General features: G+C 37.5%; 1 protein-coding gene across 1 annotated transcript; it reads left to right on the forward strand.

Annotated features, from left to right (window-relative positions):
* Nucleotides 1-1,511: 1,511 nt before the first annotated feature.
* Nucleotides 1,512-24,604, forward strand: LOC110460691 (the record flags this gene model as incomplete). Its single annotated transcript, XM_021513741.1, has 12 exons — nt 1,512-1,528; nt 2,052-2,161; nt 5,334-5,440; nt 10,638-10,744; nt 12,219-12,274; nt 12,600-12,746; nt 17,674-17,780; nt 18,526-18,626; nt 18,949-19,054; nt 21,286-21,426; nt 24,095-24,234; nt 24,490-24,604. Coding segments are annotated over exons 2-12 (1,134 nt in total), but the record flags the coding sequence as incomplete, so codon positions are not given.
* Nucleotides 24,605-26,447: the final 1,843 nt, after the last annotated feature.

Below are 26,447 nucleotides of genomic sequence, written 5' to 3' on the forward strand. Positions count from 1 at the left end.
TGTGTGAAGTTTGTTAAGATGTCATCTAGTTCAACCTATAAAACGGTTAGCGTGGAATCCATTTTACATTTGTGGCAGAGACGATATTTGTGATATCTATATTTATAATATTACGGTATATACATATGTTCTGATATAGTAATAGCGATCTTCATATTGTGGTATAGTTAGTTCCTTATTTTGGCCTCTTTGGTTCATTGGTTCATTGATTATGACACCGTTGTAAGCGTCAGTCGCTTCTTGAGGTGCTTCTTAATTCTGTCCACTTCACTTCCGGTTGCATTAGGAGGTATTGAAGAAGACTTGTTTCTCAATAACTAGTGAAAATTATTTACAGGTGCAGTGGGTGATAACAAGGGTAGTATAATAATTTCATATAAGATAAGGGTATTCAGTTATAAAAAAGGACAGACAGGCCTGTATAGACCTGTCATGATACCTGTACTTAGAAGTATAGATATTTAAAGGGTTTGATGAGTTAAAAAAAGTACTGAATTTGGATTGAACATTTGGGAGGTTGTATGTGTTAATTATATAACCCAACTAATTAGTAGAAGCTTGGTTCGAACTTGATGGGGTGATTTATCCAGTATTTGTTTAACCTGGTCTTAAAGGAAAACAGAGATGGGGCATTAACCACTTGATCAGAGAGACCGTTCCAATCATTTACAATTCTAAATTTGAACGAATGGGCACGCAGATTACTTCTACACCTCAGTTTTTCAAGTTTCTGGTTGTGACCTCTGGTTGTTCTTGTTGCATTGATTTTTAGAAAGTCATCTTTGATGTTGTCTATCCCATTTATTATCTTAAAGGTTTGAACCATATCTGACCTTAGTCTCCTGTACTCCATTGTTGGTAGCCCAAGAGCCTTAAGTCTTTCAGGATAGGATAGGTCTTTGATACCAGGGACCAGTTTGGTGGCTCTTCTTTGCACATTTTCTATAGATATCTTATCCTTTATAAGCATGGGTGCCCAAACTACAACAGCGGTCTCTAGATATGGTCTTACAAGGGATTTGTATAGGGTAATGAACATTTCTTTGTTTACACAACTAAAGGTCCTAAAGATCATTCCTACATTTCTGTTTGCTTTTGCTACTGACAGGTTTACATGTTCACTAAACTTAAGATTAGTGTCAATAGTCACCCCTAGATCCCTTTCACTGGCAACAGATTGGAGTTTGTGAACNCTTGTGTGACCGGTGGCTTTTGGCGCGATATTTATCAGAGACGACATGACGTCTTGACGAAGCAGACAAGACAGGACACTGGTAAGAAATTCACTAACTTGCACTAATTAATACTTCTAATTCTAAATCATCTGTTTCCATTTATATTGTCAAATTGATAGATACGATCATACTAGTTAATTCTTGATTCGTTATTAGCTGTACGGTATATATATACTGCGTCATTTTACTTGTATTTTATATATACGTGTTTCTTTGTCATACAGAAATTACGAGTACACGTAATAACCTCGGATAATTCCGTACGACTTCAAATGGCCCTGTTCCACAAATAGGTACAGTTTTCTATTTTAAACTTATAGTAATGTATTGATGAATGTATTTTATTGTACTCTTTGTATATTTATTAAGTAACCTCCGTACCAATAAATACTGAGCTAAGATAAGATTTACATCATATGTTCAATATTACATGTGTATAAATATCAGTAAATATAATGTAAATCTAGATGTAATATAACTTTTATAACTTATAGAACTATAATCTTACATGTAACATTTCAAGATAACTTCTTGTAAATTCAGTGTGCTACATGTTTATGTGCGTTATGAATGAGTTGTAGATCCCATACATATATCTGAAATGTAATTATTATATGATTGCAGGGTTTAATCATTTATGTCTAAAGAATGGGAACTACGCACAATAAATCGTGAAGAACTCTCACAGTGTTTGTTGATGTTTATCTACAAAATTCACCACTGTTACACATCGTTCGTTTTATATTTCATTTGTTGCCAACGTTGAAATTGCTTTTTTCATGTCACTGTTTGCCCTGGTTGAATACCATACAACAGTAGAGCACTGTGTACATCCATCTGTGAAATGTCGATATCATCGCTGTTGTTATTGGTATGGAGCTGAGATATACACAGTGTAAAGGACCCGATCGAGGTGACAATGATAGGTAAGGCTTCTGCATTTGTCATATTCCCAACTGTCTTTAAGATTGTTTTGTTGAACTTATTTTGTATCAGAATGATGATGATGAGACATGCTTGCATGTTATATCACATATAAATTCAGACATCGAAACAACAAGTACTACCCTGAGAAATACCCTTAAATAATAGGTTTTTTTTCATTATCAAACATGGTATATCGAGATCGTTTTATGCGTAAATAGTGAGAACCACTTTTATTATATTTGGTGTCAGGGCCTTGTAGATATTGTGACCCACTGTTATCATATATGTCACGGCCATGTAGATATTGTGATACACTGTCTTTATTTGTGTCAGGGCCACGTAGATATTGTGACCCACTGTTATTATATGTGTCAGGGCCATGTAGATAATGTGACCCACGAGCACTGTTAGTATAGTGCAAGGGCCATGTAGATAGTGTGACCCACTGTCTTTATATGTGCAAGGGCCATGTAGATAGTGTGACCCACTGTTTTTATATGTGTCAGGGCCACGTAGATATTGTGACCCACTGTCTTTATATGTGTCATGGCCATGTAGATAGTGTGACCCACTGTCTTTATTTGTGTCAGGGCCATGTAGATATTGTGACCCACTGTCTTTAGATGTGCCAGGGCCATGTAGATAGTGTGACCCACGAGCACTGTTAGTATATGTGTCAGGGCCCTGACACATATAAAGACAGTGGGTCCCACTATCTACATGGCCCTGACACATATGCTAACAGTGCTCGTGGGTCACACTATCTACATGGCCCTGGCACTATACTAACAGCGCTCGTGGGTCACACTATCTACATGGCCCTGACACAAATAAAGACAGTGGGTCACACGATCTACATGGCCCTGACACATATAAAGCCAGTGGGTCACACTATCTACGTGGCCCTGACCCATATAAAGACAGTGGGTCACACTATCTAAGTGGCCCTGACACATATAAAGACAGTGTATCACAATATCTTTATATGTGTCAGGGCCATGTAGAGAGTGTGACCCACTGTCTTTATATGTGTCATGGCCATGTAGATAGTGTGACCCACTGTTTTTATATGTGTCAGGGCCACATAGATAGTGTGACCCATTGTCTTTATATGTGTCAGGGCCATTTAGATAGTGTGACCCACTGTCTTTATATGGGTCAGGGCCACGTAGATAGTGTGACCCACTGGCTTTATATGTGTCAGGGCCACATAGATAGTGTGACCCATTGTCTTTATATGTGTCAGGGCCATTTAGATAGTGTGACCCACTGTCTTTATATGGGTCAGGGCCACGTAGATAGTGTGACCCACTGGCTTTATATGTGTCAGGGCCATGTAGATAGTGGGACCCACTGTCTTTATATGTGTCAGGGACATGTAGATAGTGTGACCCACTGTCTTTATATGTGCCAGGGCCATGTAGATAGTGCGACCCACTGTCTTTATGTGTCAGGGCCATGTAGATAGTGTGACCCACTGTCTTTATATGTGTCAGGGCCATGTAGATATTGTGATACACTGTCTTTATATGTGTCAGGGCCATGTAGATAGTGTGACCCACTGTCTTTATATGTGTCAGGGCCATGTAGATAGTGTGACCCACTGTCTTTATATGTGTCAGGCCCATGTAAATTTTCTGAATAGTTGTTTTTATACGTGTCAGGCCCATGTGGATATTCTGATCCACCGTCTCAATTTAATCAAATTAGCAAATATAATCAAATCGTTGGTCATTTATACGCGAGTCTTCTATCATTTTTATAAGCCCGTCGTCCGACGGGTCGTATTATGGTATGGGCTGCGTTGTCCGTCCGTCCGGACGTCCGTCTGTTAACTTTTCTTCGTCATCGCTTTCCTGCCTTCATTCATATATATTTAAATATATATGATATTTAAATGCTATTCGGCAGACTTTTGCCCCTTTTTCATTGCGGGGCTATGCTCCTTTCATTGCCAAATAAGGACATTTTGTAGTAAATGCAAGAATTTGTTTTTAATCAATTCCTTTCAAATTTGGTATGGTAATGCTGGAAGCAATAATGCTCAACATATATTACGGGGTTTTTCTGTCGAGTTTCAACTTTCCGCGTTTTGGCGTATTACACTTGACAAAGCAACACTGTACTTCATCTTTGCCGTTAACTTTTGCTTGTTTACACGATAACTCAAACAATTGCTCTCCGATTTTTATTAAACTTCTTGGTTGTTTCCTTGCCTGAATGCTTTAAATGAGTTCTTAAATCGTGGCATTTAAACGCTATTCTGCAGAGTAATGCCCTTTTTTTTATTGCCAAATCAGAGCATTCCGTCGAAACAGCATTTTTTTTAATTATTTGTTTAATTCTTTTCAAATTTAGTATGGTAATACAAAAATCAAACATGTTTAACATATATAACAGGTTTGTTGTCGCGTTCCAAATGCTCATACCAAATTTATACACATATTCAAACGTTCTAAGATAGCTTTAATGAGTTCGTGTTTCAGCAACACCAACTCCTTGTTATTTCAGCATTCGTCTTCAATAAAATGAAACACGTTTGACTATCATTCATCTTACAATCGAATTTCTCACCTCAATATTTAATGTATTATGAATATTATATTATAATATCTGGGTGCAAATTGCATTTCAAGACTCCTACCTCAAAGCCAAGGTTCTAGTGTTAGTAATAGCAACATTTACTTCAAAAGTGTAATTCTGAATCACAAAAAAAGCTTTCGCCATAAACACAGTAAATCAATGACAGGGTCACAGTCACCAACAAAACAGTGGCAGTAAACACATTTATATCATATGTCACTACCTGCTTCCAATATATCAATACCCTTCCGAGGGTCTGACGGGCGTATCATACTTCCTCTCGCGATGCTCGTGTTCTCAATTCATTTGATATTTAATGAAAAACACCAATTATATGTGAGGAGAGTCCTGAACATTGACTGGGTCGATCACAGGAGGGCTGATAAGTGGTTACAGCAATCGTCTAGAGTTCAAATCTCAGTCATAAACTAGTTTCATTGTTTTCTCGCCCACGTGGACATGACTCTAAAATTGTGAGAATAGATTCATCTTCATCAATGTTAAGGTAATTTTCTTATGTTTTACTGAAATTTTGGCAAATATAAATGCTTAAATCATTTGCTTCATTTGCCTTTTTCCCCTTTTTAGCATGTTGGCGATACGGCGTGCTATTTTGCAACAGTTTCCTGATATTTGGAGGTTATTATTTTCTGCAAATCCCAATCAGTCTACAAAACGAGATCATGAATAGTCATGTAAGTATGTTTGGTGCATCACTCAGTGAGCAACGACCTATGTCTAGTACATATGTACGTCACAAAACATCACTCAGAAAGTGACAACCTATGTCTAGTATACAACAGCATACCACTCAGTGAGTGACAATGTATGTCTAGTACACAACAACACACCACTCAGTGAACGACGACCTATGTCTAGTACACAACAACACACCACTCAGTGAGTGGCGTTCTATGTCTAGTACACAACATCACACCACTCCCTGAGTGACGACCTATGTCTAGTGCGTAACAAAACACCACTCAGCAAGTGACGACCTATGTCTAGTGCGTAACAACGACCTATATCTTGTACACAACACAACACGACTCAGTGAGTGAGGACCTATGTCTAGTACACAACAACCTGTCACTCAGCGAGGGACGACCTATGTCTTGTACATAACGACACACCACTCAGTGAACGACGACCTATGTCTAGTACACAACAACACACCACTCAGTGAGTGGCGTTCTATGTCTAGTAAACAACATCACACCACTCCCTGAGTGACGACCTATGTCTAGTGCGTAACAAAACACCACTCAGCAAGTGACGACCTATGTCTAGTGCGTAACAAAACACCACTCAGTGAGTGACGACCTATATCTTGTACACAACACAACACGACTCAGTGAGGGACGACCTATGTCTTGTACATAACGATACACCACTCAGCGATCGAGTGACGACATCTGTCTAGTACAAAGCAATACACCACTCGGTGAGTGACAACCTTCGTCTAGTACACAACAACACGTCACCCAATGAGTGACGTCCTATGTCTTGTAAACAACAACACACCACTCAGCAAGTGACGACATATCTCTTGTACACGACAACACATCACTCAGCGATCGAGTGACGACCTTTGTCTAATCACAACAACACACCAATCAGCAAGTGACTACATATGTCTAGTATGCAACAACACACCACTCCGTGAGTGACGACATATGTCTAGTACACAACAACATGCAGCAACACACCACCCAATGGGTGACGAACGGTGTCTAGAACACAACAACATGTCACTCAGCGAGGGACGACACATCTCTTGTACACATCAACACACCACCCAGTGAGTGTCGACCTATATCGAGTTCAAAACAACACATCACTCAGTGAGGGACGACCTATGTCTTGTTCACAATAACACACCACTCAGCAAGTGACGACATATGTCTGGTATGCAACAACACACCACCTAATGAATTACGACCTATGTCTTGTACACAACAACACACCACTCAGCGAGGGACAACATATGTCTAGTACACAACAACACACCACTACGTGAGTGATGACCGATGTCTAGTGCGTAACAACACACCACTAAGTGAGTGACGTTATATGTCTAATACACAACAACACACCATTCAGCGAGTGACGACATCTGTCTAGTACAAAACAACACATCACCCAGTGAATGTTGACTTATGTCTACCATCAGTGTACCCAAAACGGGACACTTATATCAAAACGGACCAAGACACTGTCTTGCAATATAAAGAAATATTTTGATGTATACAGTTTTCATTTGATGTACTGTTTTGACATTTTAACTATACAAGTTTTTTTATGCTGTTCATCGTTACAATTGAAAGGTAAGAATAATTACCAAAATAAAAATTAAGAGATTTGGATATCATTTTCAAAATTGTATTATATCGAAACTAAAGCTAGCATTGAGAAAAAAATTGATCAGATCTCCCTTTGACTCTAAAAGATTTGAACAATTAATAATTTTCTGTTGATATTAATCGTTTATTCCCCAATATGATCTAAAATAACCGTAAAACACTTTGTGAGTGACGACCAATGTCTATTATACATCAACACACCACTCAGTAGGTGATGAACCGATGTCTGTTATAATAACAAGCTACTCGAGATGACCAGTAAGTGATGATCCTATTTCTATTACACAATTATATAAATACCCATTTTAATTCTATTGACCTATAGTACTTTTGATGTGTTCTAAATGGACGGAAACTTCATAGTGTGCAGTAAAACTCATTTTCGATATTGTTTTTTTCATGGACTTTTATACCGATAAAGTGATGCATCCTTACTTCATATTCATTTAGATATGTTATCACGCCGTTTAGAATGTTAACTGACTATAGGATTACAGAAAACTATTTTGCAGATAAACTGTAAATTCCATTTAAATACATTCACACATATCTAAAGAAGAAAGGGATTGACAACTAGCATGTCATATACAGCTGTACAAGCCTTTCACTCATATTGTTAAAAAGTAAAGCAAACATTAACCATGTTACACAGTAGAGCAAACATTAACCATGTTACATAGTAAAGCAAACATTAACCATGTTACATAGTAAAGCAACCATTAACCATGTTACATAGTAGAGCAAACATTAAACATGTTACATAGTAAAGCAACCATTAAACATGTTACATTGTAAAGCAACCATTAAACATGATACATAGTAAAGCAACCGATAAACATGTTACATAGTAAAGGAACCATTAAACATGTTACATAATAAAGCAACCGATAAACATGTTACATAGTGAAGCAAACATTAACCATATTACATAGTAAAGCAACTATTAACCATGTTACATAGAAAAGCAACCATTAATTATGTAACATAGTAAAGCAACCACTAATTATGTTACATAGTAAAGCCAACATTAACCATGTTACGTAGTAAAGCAACCATGTTTAATGGTAAAGTTTCATTAACCATGTTTAAAGGTAGACAAACATTAACCATTTTAATGGTAAACATCCATTAACCATGTTTGATAGTTAACATACATTAACATGTTTAATGGTAAACTTTCTTTAACCATGTTTAAAAGAAGACAAACATTAACCATGTTACATAGTAAAGCAAACATTAACCATGTTACATAGTAAAGCAACCATGTTTAATGGTAAACTTTCATTAACCATGTTTAAAAGTAGACAAACATTAACCATTTTAATGGTAAACATCCATTAACCATGTTTGATAGTTAACATACATTAACCATGTTTAATGGTAAACTTTCATTAACCATGTTTAAAAGTAAACATACATTTACCATGTTAAATGGTAAAATTGTATTAAACATGTTTAAAGTAGACAAACATTAACCATTTTAATGGTAAACATACATTTACCATGATTAAAAGTAAACTTTCATTAACCATGTTTAAAAGTAGACAAACATTAACCATGTTTAATTGTGAACATACATTAACTATGTTTAATGGTAAACATACATTAACCATGTTAAATGATAAACTTTCGTTTACTTTGTTTAATAGTGAACATACATTAACCATGTTTAATGGTAAACTTTCATTTACTATGTTTAATAGTAAACATACATTAACCATGTTTAATAGTAAACTTTCATTAACCATGTTTAAAAGTAGACAAACATTAACCATGTTTAAAAGTAGACAAACATTAACCATGTTTAAAAGTAGACAAACATTAACCATGTTTAATGGTAAACATACATTAACCATGTTTAATGGTAAACATACATTAACCATGTTAAATGGTAAACATACATTAAACATGGTTAAATAGTTAATATACATTTACCATGTGTAATGGTAAGCATACATTAACCATGTTAAATGGTAAACATACATTAAACATGGTTAAATGGTTAACATACATTAACCATGTTTAAAAGTAGACAAATATTAACCATTTTAATGGTAAACATACATTAACCATGTTTAATGGTAAACTTGCATTAACCATGTTTAAAAGTAAACATACATTAACCATTTTAATGGTAAACATACATTAACCATGTTTAATGGTAAACTTTCATTAACCATTTTAATAGTAAACATACATTATAATGTGTCATTTTTATGTCATACTTAAGTAATGTGTCAACCATTTATAGCAGTTTTTGACAAATATCAGTCTGCTGGTCAGACACAACCTGGTGGTCAGTATAGACCGATCGTCCACTCACTCACACCTTTCAGTGCTTCCGAAAACAGAAAAATCAAATGTCGTACAATGAAATCGTCAGTTAATTTTATTCTTGTTGACAAGTAAGCAAATCATAGAAATATCCGAAGGTTTAATTATTTGATATTACTCAGTGGTTTTAAAGACTTTCAAATCGGTACAAAACCCTCGCCAAGCCTTGGGTTTCACTGAATTAGAAAATTCATTATCTCTATCATATACTACACGGCTTAAACGAGTCGTGTTGTCTTTGGTATGTATAGAGAGGCCAGTTGGAAGCTAAGCTAAGAGTGCAAATCGATGGCAGAAGCCCACAAAAGAATGTAACTCGTATTTTACATAAAGAAATTCTAGCTATTACACCATCAAATAGTCTATTGTGTCGTTAAATTGCAATTTTCAGTGTCATTGGCATAGGGATGCAATACGAGAAATGAGAATGGCTTTTCTTCTTACAAATTTTTAAGAAATGTAAAATTTTCTTGCAAACGTCTTCTGGAATTTGTTCTGGTGCGATTAATATGAGATATTGATTGAAATAAAACTATAACTTTAAAACGGGGATTTTTTTATCGAGGTTTCATATATCTTTTTTAGGAATTTAGGATTTTTTTCAAAACCGTAGATTTTACAGGAAATGAATCATCTATTATCTTTCATTCCTAATAGAACAAATCTCGTGTAATTTGCTCTAAAATCAAAATTTAAATGATTCAAAGAACTATTTGTGAATGCCATTTAACATTGAAAAAACCACCACCGCAAAACACCTTATTATCAACAACAATGACTGTTCTAGCTTGTGTAGATCTATTCCTAATAACTAGTATTTACTGCTTGTAAATGTATGGATGAAACATGTAGTGTTCTGTATGTAAATATCTTGCGGGGGGGGGGCGGGGGGGTATTCCTGAGTGATTTACTCCCTGGCCTACCAGATTAAGCAAGTACATGTAATTAATTAAATTGTACAATATTATCTAGTGAGAGGTGTTCCAGTTGTTAGGTAGAGCAGACTCCCTGCTCTTACCATGACACCCTCTTCTACGTTGTTTTTGCATAGATGCGCATCATAAACCAACCCGCTGACACAAAGACCAATTTTATATTGTACTATAAAATCCAATTTGACGAAAGTTTCCGATAAGGGGTTATCTGTTAAACACTTTGTTTTATTAAATCTGTTGTAAGTATTTTCTGTTTACAGTATTCTTACAATGTATCAAACCACACGGAGGACCAGGCCAACTGTAACGTGTGTCTCGGTCTGGGAGAGGTCCGGTATAACATATTATTCTCCATTGCCAGATGGACGTACGTATTTGATGACCTTACAAATGGTCATTGCTCTGTGACACGCACCCACAAATATTTCCCAAAATGCTTGAAAAGAGAGATAATTTCTGAATACAAATGTATTGTATACTCTCGTGATACAGAAGTTACTGTGTTTTCAAAAACGTCGATAATTTTGTAGTGTCTCATCCTGAAGAGATAAGATGAACTGAATACTAACGTAGCATTTACATTACATAACGTTTAATTGCTTTGATTGTTTAATGATATATATTGTATGCGTAATTAAACACATTACCCATAGGCCATTAACAGATATCTCTTCGATTCTTTGTAATTAAAATCAATTTGAAAAGTTACATTTATGTAAACTTTCTGTGTCTTTCCTTTTTTATGCATAGACTTTTGAACGCATAAAACTTACTCTGAGATAGGTTGGATATCAAAGACAATCTTACTTTCGTTTTCAATGCGAGTTATACGAATTATATGTACATGTACATATACTTGTTTAACTATTGCAGTACCGCAACGATACTACTCTTTCATTAAATTACACATTATATAATAGAGACTATCAGGGACCTGCAGAGATAATTGATAGATCCGTTTTGATCAATAGCATTTTACAGAGTTAAGAAAGGTGGTGACGTATGCACGAGCAGAGACACAGGATAGCGTGAGTAAAAATACTCGGGCGACTCGCACTCTCGTTCACCGAGACCCTAATAGATGTTATAGTCACCTTAAATTTCAACCCCCTGATAAATCATATTCAAAGACCCTTATTTAACATAGGAACTTATATAATTATGTAATTTAAATATATTGAACTTATATATTAGCTATTAAAAAGATACATAACCTGGCTAACGTAGTTATAATAAAGCATTTAGGTTAATGTCTTTGTAAAAATAGCCCACCGGACTTGTCAATTTCTTTTGCGACCGTACTGAAAACATAATTTTACAAGGGATTTTACTATGATTTTAGTGGTTTCGCATGTCAACATCAATCTTGATTTTAGGTCGGAATTTCTCTCAACAGCTTGTAGAAGAGAACTAAAGCTCCGCCTGACGTAGGCGTATAAATAAACTTTAAACTAAATGTCATTTTTTAGCACTCGTATGGGTCGCAAAAGAGATTGACATGTTATAACTCCAGTGAACTATTTTTATGACGATATCAGCCTGAATGCCTTTTTCCCGACTAGTTAACGTGGCTGTGATTTTTTGAATAACCAATGTACAATTCAGTATATTGAAATTTCATATATTAGTTTTGATTTTTAATTGAGGTCTTTGAATACGTATGACTTATCAGGCGGTTGGAATTCAGGGTGACTACAGCATCTTTTAGGAGGCTTGGTCAACTTCATCAGTCGACGCAGACATGATGACACTGGGTGCAGATCAGACGAAACATAGGTATGAAAGGCATGTAGGTAAATAATCGTAAAAATGTACACACTTTCGACGTTTTTTGTTAACAGTTCAGTCGTCATTTGTCTGCCTTTCGGATTCCTCATTGATAGACTTGGAAATAGTCGTAAGTACAAGACAAGCGCTTGTAGTGTACATCGTATCAGTCCATACATTCTGATCTGATGTGCCCATGTGTAGTTGAACCTGCTGAGCATATTTCATAAATTTAAATACAATGACATTGTATTTGTCAAAAGTAGAATAAGCAACATTATAAAGCCGGATTTCATCACACACAAATACATTTTATCCCCATAAAACTTCGGATAATTGCAATCCCCGCCTTATGATGGGAAAGAACGGCATTGTAAGAACACGTGCCTTTATGACCACGTTCATGTAAATACTGATGAAACAGATTACAGTAGCATATATATTGTCTGTTCTAGGTTCTGCGATTCTGTTTAGCATTATGTGCTTGCTTGGGTCAGTCCTCTTCACCGTCGGGACCATGACGCATCCTGCGACAACTCCAAGTTACGTACTGATGGTGGTGGGGTTCGCCTGTCTGACTGTTGGAGATGGGCCTCTACGTTGTATGTATTAAGGATAAGTGACTACCAGCTATTTCATTGGGTTTTTTATGTTCTAGTTTCAGCCGCGTGACATTCAGCCATTTTTTCTTCATTGTACATGTATATAATGTTATATTTACCATATGATCACCAGACATTTTATCATTGTATCTCACCTATAGCTATATCTACTGCGTGAACTGTACCCGCCTCATATCATTATTTCTCGTGAAGCACTTTCCATGGTCATCAGCCATTGTCTATAATTGTATCACTGTTATAGTTATCATAAATCTACCAGTAATTATGTATAATTGTATTTCCTGTTTTTTCCGAAAATGCTTTATTTCCCCAGTCTTGATTTTTTTAAATGTGTTTATTTCCTGTTTTGTCTACTGTGTAAGCATCAACGTTTTACGTACAGCTTCAGTTAATGTTGCCAGTACGACTATCGATCATTCCATATCACGATATATGACGATGACCCGTTTCATATCATTTAATCGCCAATATTTATTTTTAATACAATACTTTTTAACTCCAATAGAGCTATGTTTCTTTCAACAAACAACATAATAATGTCTATCGATGACTCTGCTGGCGTTATAAGCCAACACTGCCTCCAACTGAAATTCGGCACCTTACCTAAATCGTTGTCAATGTGACGAACCGACACTTTTGTTTAAATCACTTTTCTATTACAGATGGTCACAAGCTATGATTGCCGTTTTTTCGGCACAGTCAGCTAAATACCGTCTCTGCTGTATTTGGTAGCCGCTGTATTGCTATTTTTTCTGTCGTTTGTCTCCCTTTGATTCCCCATGCGAAGCCAATACTCTTAAATTCCTACTCTCCGTTATGACTTAAACTTCAACCTCTAGCTGACATCGGCACTCCGAATCAATCACAAAGCTCTAACATCATCACTCCAACTCCATCCCATACCTCTAACATCATCACTCCGACTCCATCCCATACCTCTAACATCCTCACTAAGACTCCATCCCATACCTCTAACATCATCACTCCGACTCCATCCCAAACCTCTAACATCTTCACTCCGACTCCATCCCATACCTCTAACATCATCAGTCCGACTCCATCCCATACCTCTAACATCATCATCATTGACTCCATCCCATACCTCTAACATCTTCACTCCGACTCCATCCCATACCTCTAACATCATCACTCCGACTCCATTTTATAGCTCTTACATCGTCACTCCGACTCCATACCATACCTCTAACATCATTATTCCGACTTCATTCCATACCTCTAACATCATCACTCCGACTCCATCCCATACCTCTAACATCATCACTCCGACTCCATATCATACCACTAACATCATTATTCCGACTTTATCCCATACCACTAACATCATTATTTCGACTTCATCCCATACCTCTAACATCATCACTCCGACTCCATCCCATACCTCTAACATCGTCACTCCGACTCCATCCCATACACCTAACATCATCACTCCGTATCCATCTTATACCTCCAACATCATCACTCCGACTCCATCTTATTGCTCTAACATCATTACTCCCACTCCATCTTATACCCCAACATCATCACTTCGACTCCATCCCATACATCTAACATCGTCACTCCGACTCGCTCCAATACCTCTAACATCGTCACTCCGACTCCATCCCATACCTCTAACATCATCACTCCGACTCCATCTTATACCTCTAACATCGTCACTCCGACTCCAACTTATAGCTCTAACATCATCACTCCGACTCCATCCCATACATCTAACATCGTCACTCCGACTCCATCTTATAGCTCTAACATCATCACTCCGACTCCATCCCATACCTCTAACATCGTCACTCCGACCACATCTTATACCTCTAACATCGTCACTCCGACTCAATCCCATACCTCTAACATCGTCACTCCGACTCCATCTGATAGCTCTAACATCATCACACCGACTCCATATCATACCTCTAACATCATCACTACGACTCCATCCCATACCTCTAACAACGTCACTCCGACTCCATCCCATACCTCTAACATTATCACTCCGACTCCATCCCAAACCTCTAACATCATGACTCCGACTCCATCCCATACCTCTAACATTGTCACTTTAACTCCCTTCACTCTGACTCCATCCCATACCTCTAACATCGTCACTCCGTCTCCATCCCATACCTCTAACATCTTCATTCCGACTCCATCCCATTACTCTAACATTATCCCTCCGACTCCATCCCATACCTCTAACATTGTCCCTTTAACTCCCTTCACTCTGACTCCATCCCATACCTCTAACATCGTCACTCCGCCTCCATCTGATAGCTCTAACATCATCACACCGACTCCATATCATACATCTAACATCATCACTACGACTCCATCCCATACCTCTAACAACGTCACTCCGACTCCATCACATACCTCTAACATCTTCATTCCGACTCCATCCCATTTCTCTAACATCATCACTCCGACTCCATCCCATTCCTCTAACATCTTCATTCCGACTCCATCCCATTACTCTAACATCATCACTCCGACTCCATCCCATTCCTCTAACATCTTCATTCCGACTCCATCCCATTACTCTAACATCATCACTCCGACTCCATCCCATACCTCTAACAACGTCACTCCGACTCCATCCCATACCTCTAACATTGTCCCTTTAACTCCCTTCACTCTGACTCCATCCCATACCTCTAACATCGTCACTCCGACTCCATCTTATAGCTCTAACATCATCACTCCGACTCCATCCCAAACCTCTAACATCATCACTCCGACTCCATCCCATACCTCTAACATTGTCACTTTAACTCCCTTCACTCTGACTCCATCCCATACCTCTAACATCGTCACTCCGACTCCATCCCATACCTCTAACATCATCACTCCGACTCCATCCCATACCTCTAACATTATCACTCCGACTCCATCCCAAACGACTCCATCCCACTACGACTCCATCCCATATAGCTCTAGCATCATCACTCCGACTCCATCCCAAACCTCTTACATCATCACTACGACTCCATCCCATACCTCTAACATCGTCACTCCGACTCCATCCCACTACGACTCCATCCCATACCTCTAACTCCCATACCTCTAACATCATCACTTCGACTCCATCCCAAACCTCTAACATCTGCACTCCGACTCCATCCCATGCCTCTAACATCATCACTCCGACTCAACCCCATACCTCTAACATTGTCACTTTAACTCCCTTCACTCCGGCTCCCTCCTATACCTCTAACATCGTCACTCTGCATAAATCTCATATCATCACTCCGACTCCATCCCAAACCTCTTTCATTCCATACCTCTAACATCATCACTCCGACTCCATCCCATACCTCTAACATTGTCACTTTAACTCCCTTCACTCCGGCTCCCTCCTATACCTCTAACATCGTCACTCTGCATAAATCTCATTGCTCAAACATCTTCACTTCGACTTAATCCCATACGTCTAACATCGTCGCTTTAACTCCATCTTATAGCTCTAACATCACCATTCCGACTCAATACCATCATCACACCCATTCTATCCATCGCTTACATCATACCAACGTCAACTCATAGCTTTTACATCCATTTATCACTCAGACGTTTGTTTTGCTGATTGTATAAGGTTTCCGTTTTTCCCCATCATGCTTGTTTCCCGCCACCTATTTTGTCCAGTGCCATCAAATATTTCAATCTTTGACACGTGTTTAGGTAATTTTCACACTATACAGTGGTATGATCATATATTCATTTACACTATTTTTGCTGTTTGTTGTCCATAGTTGTGCAGGCCAGAGTGGTAGCTCATTGTTTCCCAGGAGCTACATTTAGCGCTCTCGCCATCTCTTCATTTGGGTATTGCGGAGAGGGCTTAAGCTTTTACATCACGCCTTACATTGCCAGATTCGTCGCGTTCACACCCTCCCTGTGGCTAGGTATGGTTATAATGAGAATATGCTCCATAAATGTACCATAGCAATATATGGTACATATGCAAGACCACACACTTGTGTTTTGGTAACGAATCAGAAGCACGAGTTTATAGCGCGGACGACTATATTCACGAGTGCGCGAAACGCACGAGTGAATATATACGTCCGCGCAATACATGAGTGCTTTCTGATTCGAAAAACACAAGTGTGTGGTCTTGCTTTTATCACATTCCTTCCGTATTTGGTAGAGATCGATACAAATTGTTTATAAACTTTGATATTTTTTTGCAAATACCGGGAACTTTTCAGTTCGCCATGATTAGGGGATTCCCATAAAAGTAGTTCCGGGTAGTATGGTGATACAACATCTTGTGTGATACAAACCGACAGAAAAAATCAACAGAAAATTGTTGTATTACTATTATAAGATAACATAGGTATGTGATAAATAATAAGAAGCAGTGTTTTAATGAGCGAATGACTTCAAGCTTTGCGGCTATTTTAGTGGGTAAAAAGATCGAAAACAGATAGTATAACCCTTTTCTGTTTGTGCATTTTGATTATAATGTTGACTATCCCTCGAACATATCTTTTTATGTTTTGTTATGTCTTATTTATTTAATTACCTTTGGGTTTAGTCAATGAAATACCATATCATTTTCCCCTAAAGAATGTAACACGTTTAAGTACCGCATGTATCTCAACAATGAGGTTTAGATTAACCGGAAAATATTAAGTACTCAATGTTTTATATTGTGCAGTATGATATCGGAATCGAAAAAAAAGGAGAAGGTCTTGCTACGAGTATAATTTAACTGAAATTCATTTAACTCACGAGGGATAATTAATGGGACGCAATTTTACCGGGTGTCACATGTGGTGCATGTAATATTGACACGTTTTGTGATATCTAGTACTTAAATCATAATTCCTTAATGTTAAACAGGAAGTTCGATCTGAGTACAGTTACACATCCCTACACTACTTCGTTACAGGTGTAGCATCCTGTGGATTTGGGGTTTTGTGTGCAGTTGGTTTAGTGTTTCTTCTTCAACGACAAACACCACAAGAAGCAGATGATTATCAAAAAAACACAATAATGGTAAGCAGTATTTACCGTCCATGCGGTTTTTTTTTTGGTTTTTTTTGTAATTTAGATTTGGTCTTTCATGCATAACCGGAAAAACTCGGTAAAATGGACAATTGTATTTTTTCAATTGAAAAACAACGGTTTAGTTTTAGGAGGCAGGTAGTCTAGAGGTAGGACGCCTGGCTCGTGACCGAAGGGTTGCAGGTTCGAGTCACGGCACGGCGCTGTAATGTACATGTATCTTTGAGCAAGATACTTTACTCCGCTCGTTTCAGTCTACTCAGCTATAAATGATTACTTGGTTGGGCAGTGCTAGAATTTTGAATCCAAGCTGTGAGCGCCGAAATGGCAGCACCGGCTGATGTTGGCTGGTTGCAAAGGCTCTTTAACCACGGATAATAATGTGTGAACCGCTTTGAGACGACTTACGAGCTCGGTGATAAAGCGGTATATAAAAACCTCGAATTATTATTATCATTATTATTTTCTCTTATAAAAAACGGTGAAAAAATGAGTTTATATAACCGCAATTTGAAATTTAAAAACATATATTAAACTTGAGCAATATATCAACAACGGTCAATTAAAAATGGAAACATTGGGGAAAATACAACGAAAATGAAACCAGGGTTTGGAGGAGTAAACGTTTTTGTTTCATCGAAGACAACTGCCATGAAAATCTAGGATTGCTTTGAAGGTTAATAATGGGAAGTAGAATTACAAGTGTGTATGAAATAAAGATAACATGTTCTTGCAGACACTTGCAGACTTTCGGGCGCTACCGGGGTCGTACTGGCTGTGGATACTTGCAGTTTCGTTATATTCTGCGAGTTGGATTCCTAAACAAGCCAATTTGCCGTAAGAAACTTGAACTTTACTTATGCCTTCTTACTGATATCATCATCAATGATTAATGATTACGTCATAGGCAATGTTTGCATCACCTCAGTATTCTACACTATCAAGTGTGTACAGGTTCCTTGTTGATGCTGTTATGTACTTTAACGTTAATCAGTGAAGTATCCTATACAAAAGATTTTAAATTACATGAGTGGAATTACCGCAATTTATAACCAAAATGACATATCTTTAAATTCAAATTGCTAATGTAAGACATCAATATTGAAAGAAGCTTCAGAAAGGCTGTCTAATTGATATACGACTCGCTTTATCATTGTAGAGATTATTTACAGTTACGTCATGGTTATACGATGAATGAGGCAAGCTACCTAACCGGTTTATCTCCAATTATGTTCTTTCTGAGTCCTCTCGTAAGTCTAATACTGGTAAGTATCACAATTGTAGAGTTATGACCCGTGATAGTGACTGCTTTTCTATACTGTAAGCTGTAAATATGACGTAAATACTTCTAGGATTCCAGACCCAAGCGTTGATACAAACTTGACGTGGGCACCTCACCTTTCCGGGTTTGAACTTGTTCCTTATCTGATTAGCTATGTACTGCAGTGCATGCTTTTATTTAGGACATATTCGCTCTGTCTTGGATCGTAGCAGACCAACACAATTATCTGGATTTAACAAAGCATATCATGACAAGCGCTATGTGTAATGCAGACAATTTTATCAACTTAATTAATTTTGCCGCTGATATCTTCGTGAGTTCACGAAAACGTTCTTTTAAATTAAGTGTCGTCTGTTTTCATGCAGCTGTTGTTTTGTGTGATGACATTAACGCTTCGTAAAACCGTCTGCCACGCTTGGTTTCCAAGCTCAGCTTAAGCTCGATTTCCAGTGGGATGCGTGTGTATATCCATCCATATAAAATGAAGATACTTAATTATGATGGATTATTTTGTTCCGTGTGATAACTGCCCTATAAATAGTCCGATTTCCACCAAAGTCATGCGCATAAGCAATGACATGTCTCAAGTTTGATTGCAAATGTGATGGATATTAACGCATAATTAATGAAGCCATTAAATTCTGATTTGATAGTTTGTTTCCATGTTATAGTTTCCTGAACAGCGTTTATTTCCTAACGCATACGGTATACACATAAATAATGGCAAATTTCGGGCTAAGTTCGATCGACAACGAAATCTTATTTGTTGTTTTGTTTCCGTGCAAAACTGTCCTTCAAAAAATCGTTCTCAGCCAAATTCGGTATACACATACATAAAAACATGTCTCATGATAATTTCGATCGCCAATGTGTTGCGTCCATATTTTACGCATGATGCGCGTGGCTACATAATTCTACATTAATTGGTTTCCATGCAATAACTCCCCTGCAAAGTTTGATGTCAACCAACTTTGGTATGGCAAGACTTGGGATTTGTGCAATAACAAATTTGGTGCATGCATATCGGTGCATATACAATTAGACTTTCCAATTATAATTGTGTTTTTGGTTTCCATTTAACTCATTCACCCCTGAAATTGCATAATGAACTATTACAACCTTTGAATTGGAAAAGTCCAAATGTGTCTTCAGGGGTGAATGAGTTAATAGCTGTCCTGAAATGGTTCCAAAGCTATGCATATCCATATTGACTCAATGTGATATTCAAGTACATGAGCTATTTACAGTGATTGAACAATTATTCCATTCACTAACTATTGATTCCCGGGTCTTCTTTAAATAAAACAACCGTTAATGTAAAATCAGATTATGTACGTTGTAAAGCGGCGTTCACACAGTGCGATTATGGCTCCCGTTTGACATTCGGAAAACTCAGCCGATTTTGTCTAGTCGGACTACAATCGTGACTATGTCGTGCCGGATTCTGCTGTATCGGATCAAAATCGTAACAATATCCTGTGTTGTCTGGACGGTGTCTTGACGGTGTCCTGTGGATCGGGACGCTGTCGTGATGAACAGGCAAGATTTGGAGACATTTTTCATCGCAGTTTCTTGCCGATTAAGTCCAGATTGCGTCCAGATCTTACCGAATGCGTCGGTTCACTGTCCGGTCACTGTCCGGTCACTGTCTGGTCTCTGTCGGATCGCGTTCGGGAGAATCGGGACGCTTGCGGGACAGATTGTTGTTTACCATGCGGAAGATACAAATCGGATCAGATTCTGATTGAGAACGGGAGAATCGGGACGAATTCGTCTGGAAACGGCGGAATCGGGACGCTTCGAGAACAATATCTGATTGTTGTCGTGATTAAATAAATTTTTTCACAAATTTGTGAATTTCCCGCCACGAAACACAGGATCTTGATCACACTTTTGAAAAATCTTAATCGGGAGTGGTCCCATCAAGGACGGCAGTAAAAACCCTAAATGTGTGACTGAGGCCTTACACAAAACGAAACAAGACGTTTTACACCTCAACAGTAGTGTTACCCAGTAATGGGAAGTTCTCATCTCTTTTTCTATTTGTATTCTGTCGTTTTCATGGTAATCCAATGATCTAGATAATGTGTAAGCATGGAAGTGTTTTATTTTATTTATACATGTACAGTAATACTTCAAATTTGATTTCGATTTTTTAACTTCTTTTATGTAATATTTAACCAGCGTTGCTAACGCATACGTATTTGATTGCAGAAGAGGGTCGACTGTGACGGGATAGTGACCATAGTTTTCATAGCGTGGATGGTGCCTGTGTATGCCCTCCTTGGATTCTGTCCAGCTATCAATGTTAGTGTTCTAATCTTGGCTGACGGGATAAGCACTGTCATAGTTTCTGTAAGTTGACGTTGGTGGGTTACTGGAATGAAGGTTGTGTTGCTGCCTGTCTTGTCGAAGCCTCGCCTCCTACTGCAGAGCATTTTGCAGTATATATAAAATATATAAGTATTGTCTTCCGCGTCACTCCCTATTGGATCTAGAGCTGGCTATGATAGTACTATAACATCAACTTTATGTTTATTTAACGTCATATGACTTTTACCTTACTATTTCCTATTTGCAGAATACTTATATTAGTGACATGAACAATTCTATTGTATTGCCATGCTGGAACATAAATGGCTTCGGAGAGAAACATAAAGATGATCTCAATGTATCTGAGATTAAGCCTGACATACATATACGTATCGAAACTTGGACATGTGAATCTTTAAATACCAAATTTGAAGGCTTTAAAACAGTATCAAAAAAAGGGCAGAAGAAACGAAAATCCAAGGGAAACAGTGGCAGAATCATTTTATATATAATGAATAATCTTTCAAAAGGAATATCCTACATAAAATCTGGTTCAAACTCTAACAAAAGAATGCGGCTTAAACTGTTTCATCTCCTTACTACGAAGATGACTTCGTGGAGCTTAAAAACGAAGTGTAAAAATTCAGCATGAAGGAGGAAATTAGCAGTCATAAACTAGCTAAATTTAAATAGAGAATGTATAGAACTTGCAACAACGGCAGTATCAACTACAAACAAATGTATGAAAGAAAAAAAACAAATGTATGTTTCTTGGAGAATAAAAAAAAAAGGTAAACCTAAACCTAATCACCTTGTACTGATAAAGAATGTCTTGAACTTCGTAAAACGGTTAAAAGAATCAAAATAGGATTTCCAGCTGCAGTTGAAATTTCTTTAATTTTCCAAACTATTAAATAAAATGAAGACACTAAAAACGAAAACATACAAGACTACTTTACTGAACAAAATGAACGATATTCCTAATAGTGATCCGAAACAATTATGGAATTTATTACAATCTTTGAAGTTAACAAATAAAGACAATTTTTAAGATCCACCAAACAGGAAAAACTTTTTCACAATTTGAGTAGCCAAATTGTGTTTTATGATACTTGTTTGTGAGAGTAACGTCATCAATTTTTGAGAAAACGACGTAATTTTCTCACACAAACCAATGACGTAACAATCAATACCTGCTCCCAAGAGAAGATAACTCTGCAATACGCAAAGACGGAATAGTGCTTTAACAAACCAAAATGAAATGGAGATAAGAAGCAAAACCTTCAACATACTATAGTATTACTGATGATGCGATAAAAATAAGAGAAATACAAGTAGTGATACAGACTTAGCTTTAGCCCAGGTTTCCTCTGGCTCTGACACCAGACTTTAGACATTTTGACAGATAGATGTCTGGTGAGGGGCCAGAGCGCCCTACTATATGAAAACTTAAAGTTTTGAAGTGCTGACAACAAAACTCCGCTATGACATGACACATACCTCACATATATCTATAAATGGGCTATATAGTTATCCAAAACTGTCCTTGTTGTTCGATCCTTATAATGTAACGTTGTTTGGATGCAAATGAAATAAAGTTAAATTGAATTGAATGGTTAAACACAACTCAACAGGATACATACAATTTAGTATGCGGTTATATCTGTCCCAGGAAAACATCATGCATATATCCTAATTATAGTCAGAGATTGGTCTGTATAGTGCGGACGCTTTATTGAATGTATCAAAATATATTATCTGAAAACTAAAATGTAAAGTAAAACTATTGTGAGGAAGATTTTGTCAACCATGAACTCAATACTCTCCTTTTTCCATCCTAAGTATGTTTCATTTCGGTCTTTGATGTGCCTTCCATAAAATACCCCCCAAAATAATGTACAACACTATTTTTATATAGTCTTCGTCCTTCTTGGGGAAAAGACCTCAAATAATAAGCAAAAGAATGATTTAGCTTAATATGAGATATGGTAAAATAAAATGTCAAAAAGTGAAATGTTTTGACAGAAGTAGCACTTTTTGAGGAGAGGATGTTCACTACTGATCAAAATTACATGTACTTACATGTACATGGCTTCCCAGTGTTCTTTTTATCTAAATCAACTTTAACTCAATAAGCGTCCTCTTTCGTTCTATTTCTTTATGATGCATAGCGTCAAATGTTCTGCCGTTCAGATCTTTTGAATTCTTTAAACTCCACATTCCATTAATTAGAAGAGTATATAGCATCACACTAGTATCTAGTATTGATAGATGTTGAATGCTCACATAAAACCTTACACCAGACAGGGTTTAGAGAAGCAGGTTGAAGGAACAAGATATTGCTAGCTTTGATGTCCGCCATCATTATCACCTTGTGTAAGGCTTTTTTTACGTGTGCGATATACAATGTACAATCGACTTTTCATTTTGACCAATAGTGGAACTGTGGTTTTGTTGTAACTTCTACGGTTGTCTCTTTGAGAAATGACAATACTTGAATGTGACCTATTTTATATGGCGTTTACCCTCAATGAAACAGAAGATACTATTATCTTCCCGACATCTTCATCTGATTTTCCTTTTACCTTTGCACTGCGATATTGTGATATTCTCTCGTTTCTGTTGATGCATTTAATCGTATGACTGGGTAACTTTGATCGAAACATTACCCATATTACAGACAATTTGGATTGATAAATGGTATTTGTAGATTATGATGTGGCAGCTCATCGTGGTCCTGTGTCCTGCTTCAAATGTAGGGACCCTTTCGGGGTTGATGTTCTTATTGAGGACTGCAAGTATCGCGCTGTCATTTGTTGCATCTGGACATATACTGAAGAGACATAACGTGTGAGTATCATTAAAATTGTTTTCTGAGTGTCTCATTCAGTATATCGAGACAACATATGAACAAAAATACTCTTCTATAGTGCGAGACCTTTGATGTATTTTGAGCGAACTACAATGTGAAAAAAAAAATCAGACTAAAATGGCTGTTCTTATTTGGAAGAAAAAGACAGCGAAAAGATTTTGAAATGATCGTTTGAACAACATATGAATTGCATTTTTATATATTTTTTTACGTTATTTTGTTGATATACTTAGGATTGACGTGGAAAATGCACAGTACAATTACCAGCATTGGTTCATTATGTTGATAATCATAACCTCCGCGGGAGTCATCTGTGGAACAATGATGAATGTACTGGATATCCGAAAGGTAGAGTGATCATTGCTGACAATATAACAAAAGGGGGTGCTTACACATCCGAATGGAAGAGTGATCATTGCTGACAATGGGACATAGAGGGTGCTAACACATCCGAAAGGTAGAGTGAGCATTTCTGACAATGGGACATGGAAAGTGCTTTCACATTCGAAAGGTAGAGTGATCAATTCTGACAATGGGACATTGAGGATGCTTACACATTCGAAAGGTAGAATTATCATTGCTGATAATGGGACATAGAGGGTTCTTACACATCCGAAAGGTAGAGTAATCATTGCTTACATTGGGACATAGAGGGTGCTTACACATCCGAATGGCAGAGTGATTATCGCTGACAATAGGATGAGTATACATTCGAAAGATAATGCGATCATTGCTTACTATTGGACATAGAAGGTTCTTACACATTCGAAAGGTAGATTAATCATTGCTTACAATGAGACATAGATGGTGCTTACACATTCGAAAGGTAGAGTGATCATTGCTTACAATGGGACATAGAGGGTGCTTACACATCTGAATGGTAGAATGATCATGGCTGACAATGAGACATAGATGGTGCTTACACATCCGAGAGGTAAAGTGATCATTGCTTACAGTGGTACATTGAGGGTCTAACACATCCGAAAGGTAGAGTGATCATTGCTGACAATGGGACATAGAGGGTTCTTCCATATCCGATAGGTAAAGTGATCATTGCTGACAATGGTATATTGAGGGTCTAACACATCCGAAAGGTAGAGTGATCATTGCTGACCATGGGACATAGAGGGCCTAACACATCCGAAAAGTAGAGTGATCAATGCTGACATTGGGACATAGAGAATGCTTACACATCCGAGAGGTAAAGTGATCATTGCTTACAGTGGTAAATTGAGGGTCTAACACATTCGAAAGGTAGAGTGATCATTTCTGACAATGGGACATTGAGGGACTAATACATCCGAAAGGTAGAATTGTTATTGCTGATAACGGGACATAGAGGGTTCTTACACATCCGAAATGAAGAATTAGTATTGCTGATAATGGGCCATAGAGGGTGCTTACACATCAGAAAGGTAGAATTGTTATTGCTGATAATGGGCCATAGAGGGTGCTTACACATACGAAAGGTAGAATTGTTATTGCTGATAATGGGACATAGAGGATGCTTACACATCCGAAATGAAGAATTAGTATTGCTGATAATGGGACATAGAGGATGCTTACACATCCGAATGGAAGAGTGATCATTGCTTACATTGGGACATAGAGGGTCTAACACATACGAAAGGTAGAGTGATAATTGCTGACAATTTAACATAGAGGGTGCTTAAACATCCGAGAGGTAAAGAGATCATTGCTGACATTGGGACATAGAGGGTTATTACACATTCAAAAGGTAGAATGATCATGGCTGACAATTGGACATTGAGGGTCTAACACATACGAAAGGTAGAGTGATAATTGCTGACAATTTAACATAGAGGGTGCTTAAACATCCGAGAGGTAAAGTGATCATTGCGGACAATGGGAGATTGATGGGACATAGAGGGCCTAACACATCCGAAAGGGATAGTGATCATTGCTGACCATGGGACATAGAGGGTTATTACACATTCAAAAGGTAGAATGATCATGGCTGACAATTGAACATAGAGGGCGCTTTCACATCTGAAAGGTATAATGATCAAGAGTGAGCATTTCTGACAATGGGACATTGATGGGACATAGAGGGTGCTTACACATCCGAAAGGTAGAATTGTTATTGCTGATAATGGGACATAGAGGGTTCTTACACATCCGAAATGTAGAATTAGTATTGCTGATAATGGGACATAGAGGGTTCTTACAC

The sequence above is a fragment of the Mizuhopecten yessoensis genome, unplaced genomic scaffold (assembly GCF_002113885.1).
Source record: "Mizuhopecten yessoensis strain PY_sf001 unplaced genomic scaffold, ASM211388v2 scaffold10453, whole genome shotgun sequence".
Taxonomy (NCBI): Eukaryota; Metazoa; Mollusca; class Bivalvia; order Pectinida; family Pectinidae; genus Mizuhopecten; species Mizuhopecten yessoensis.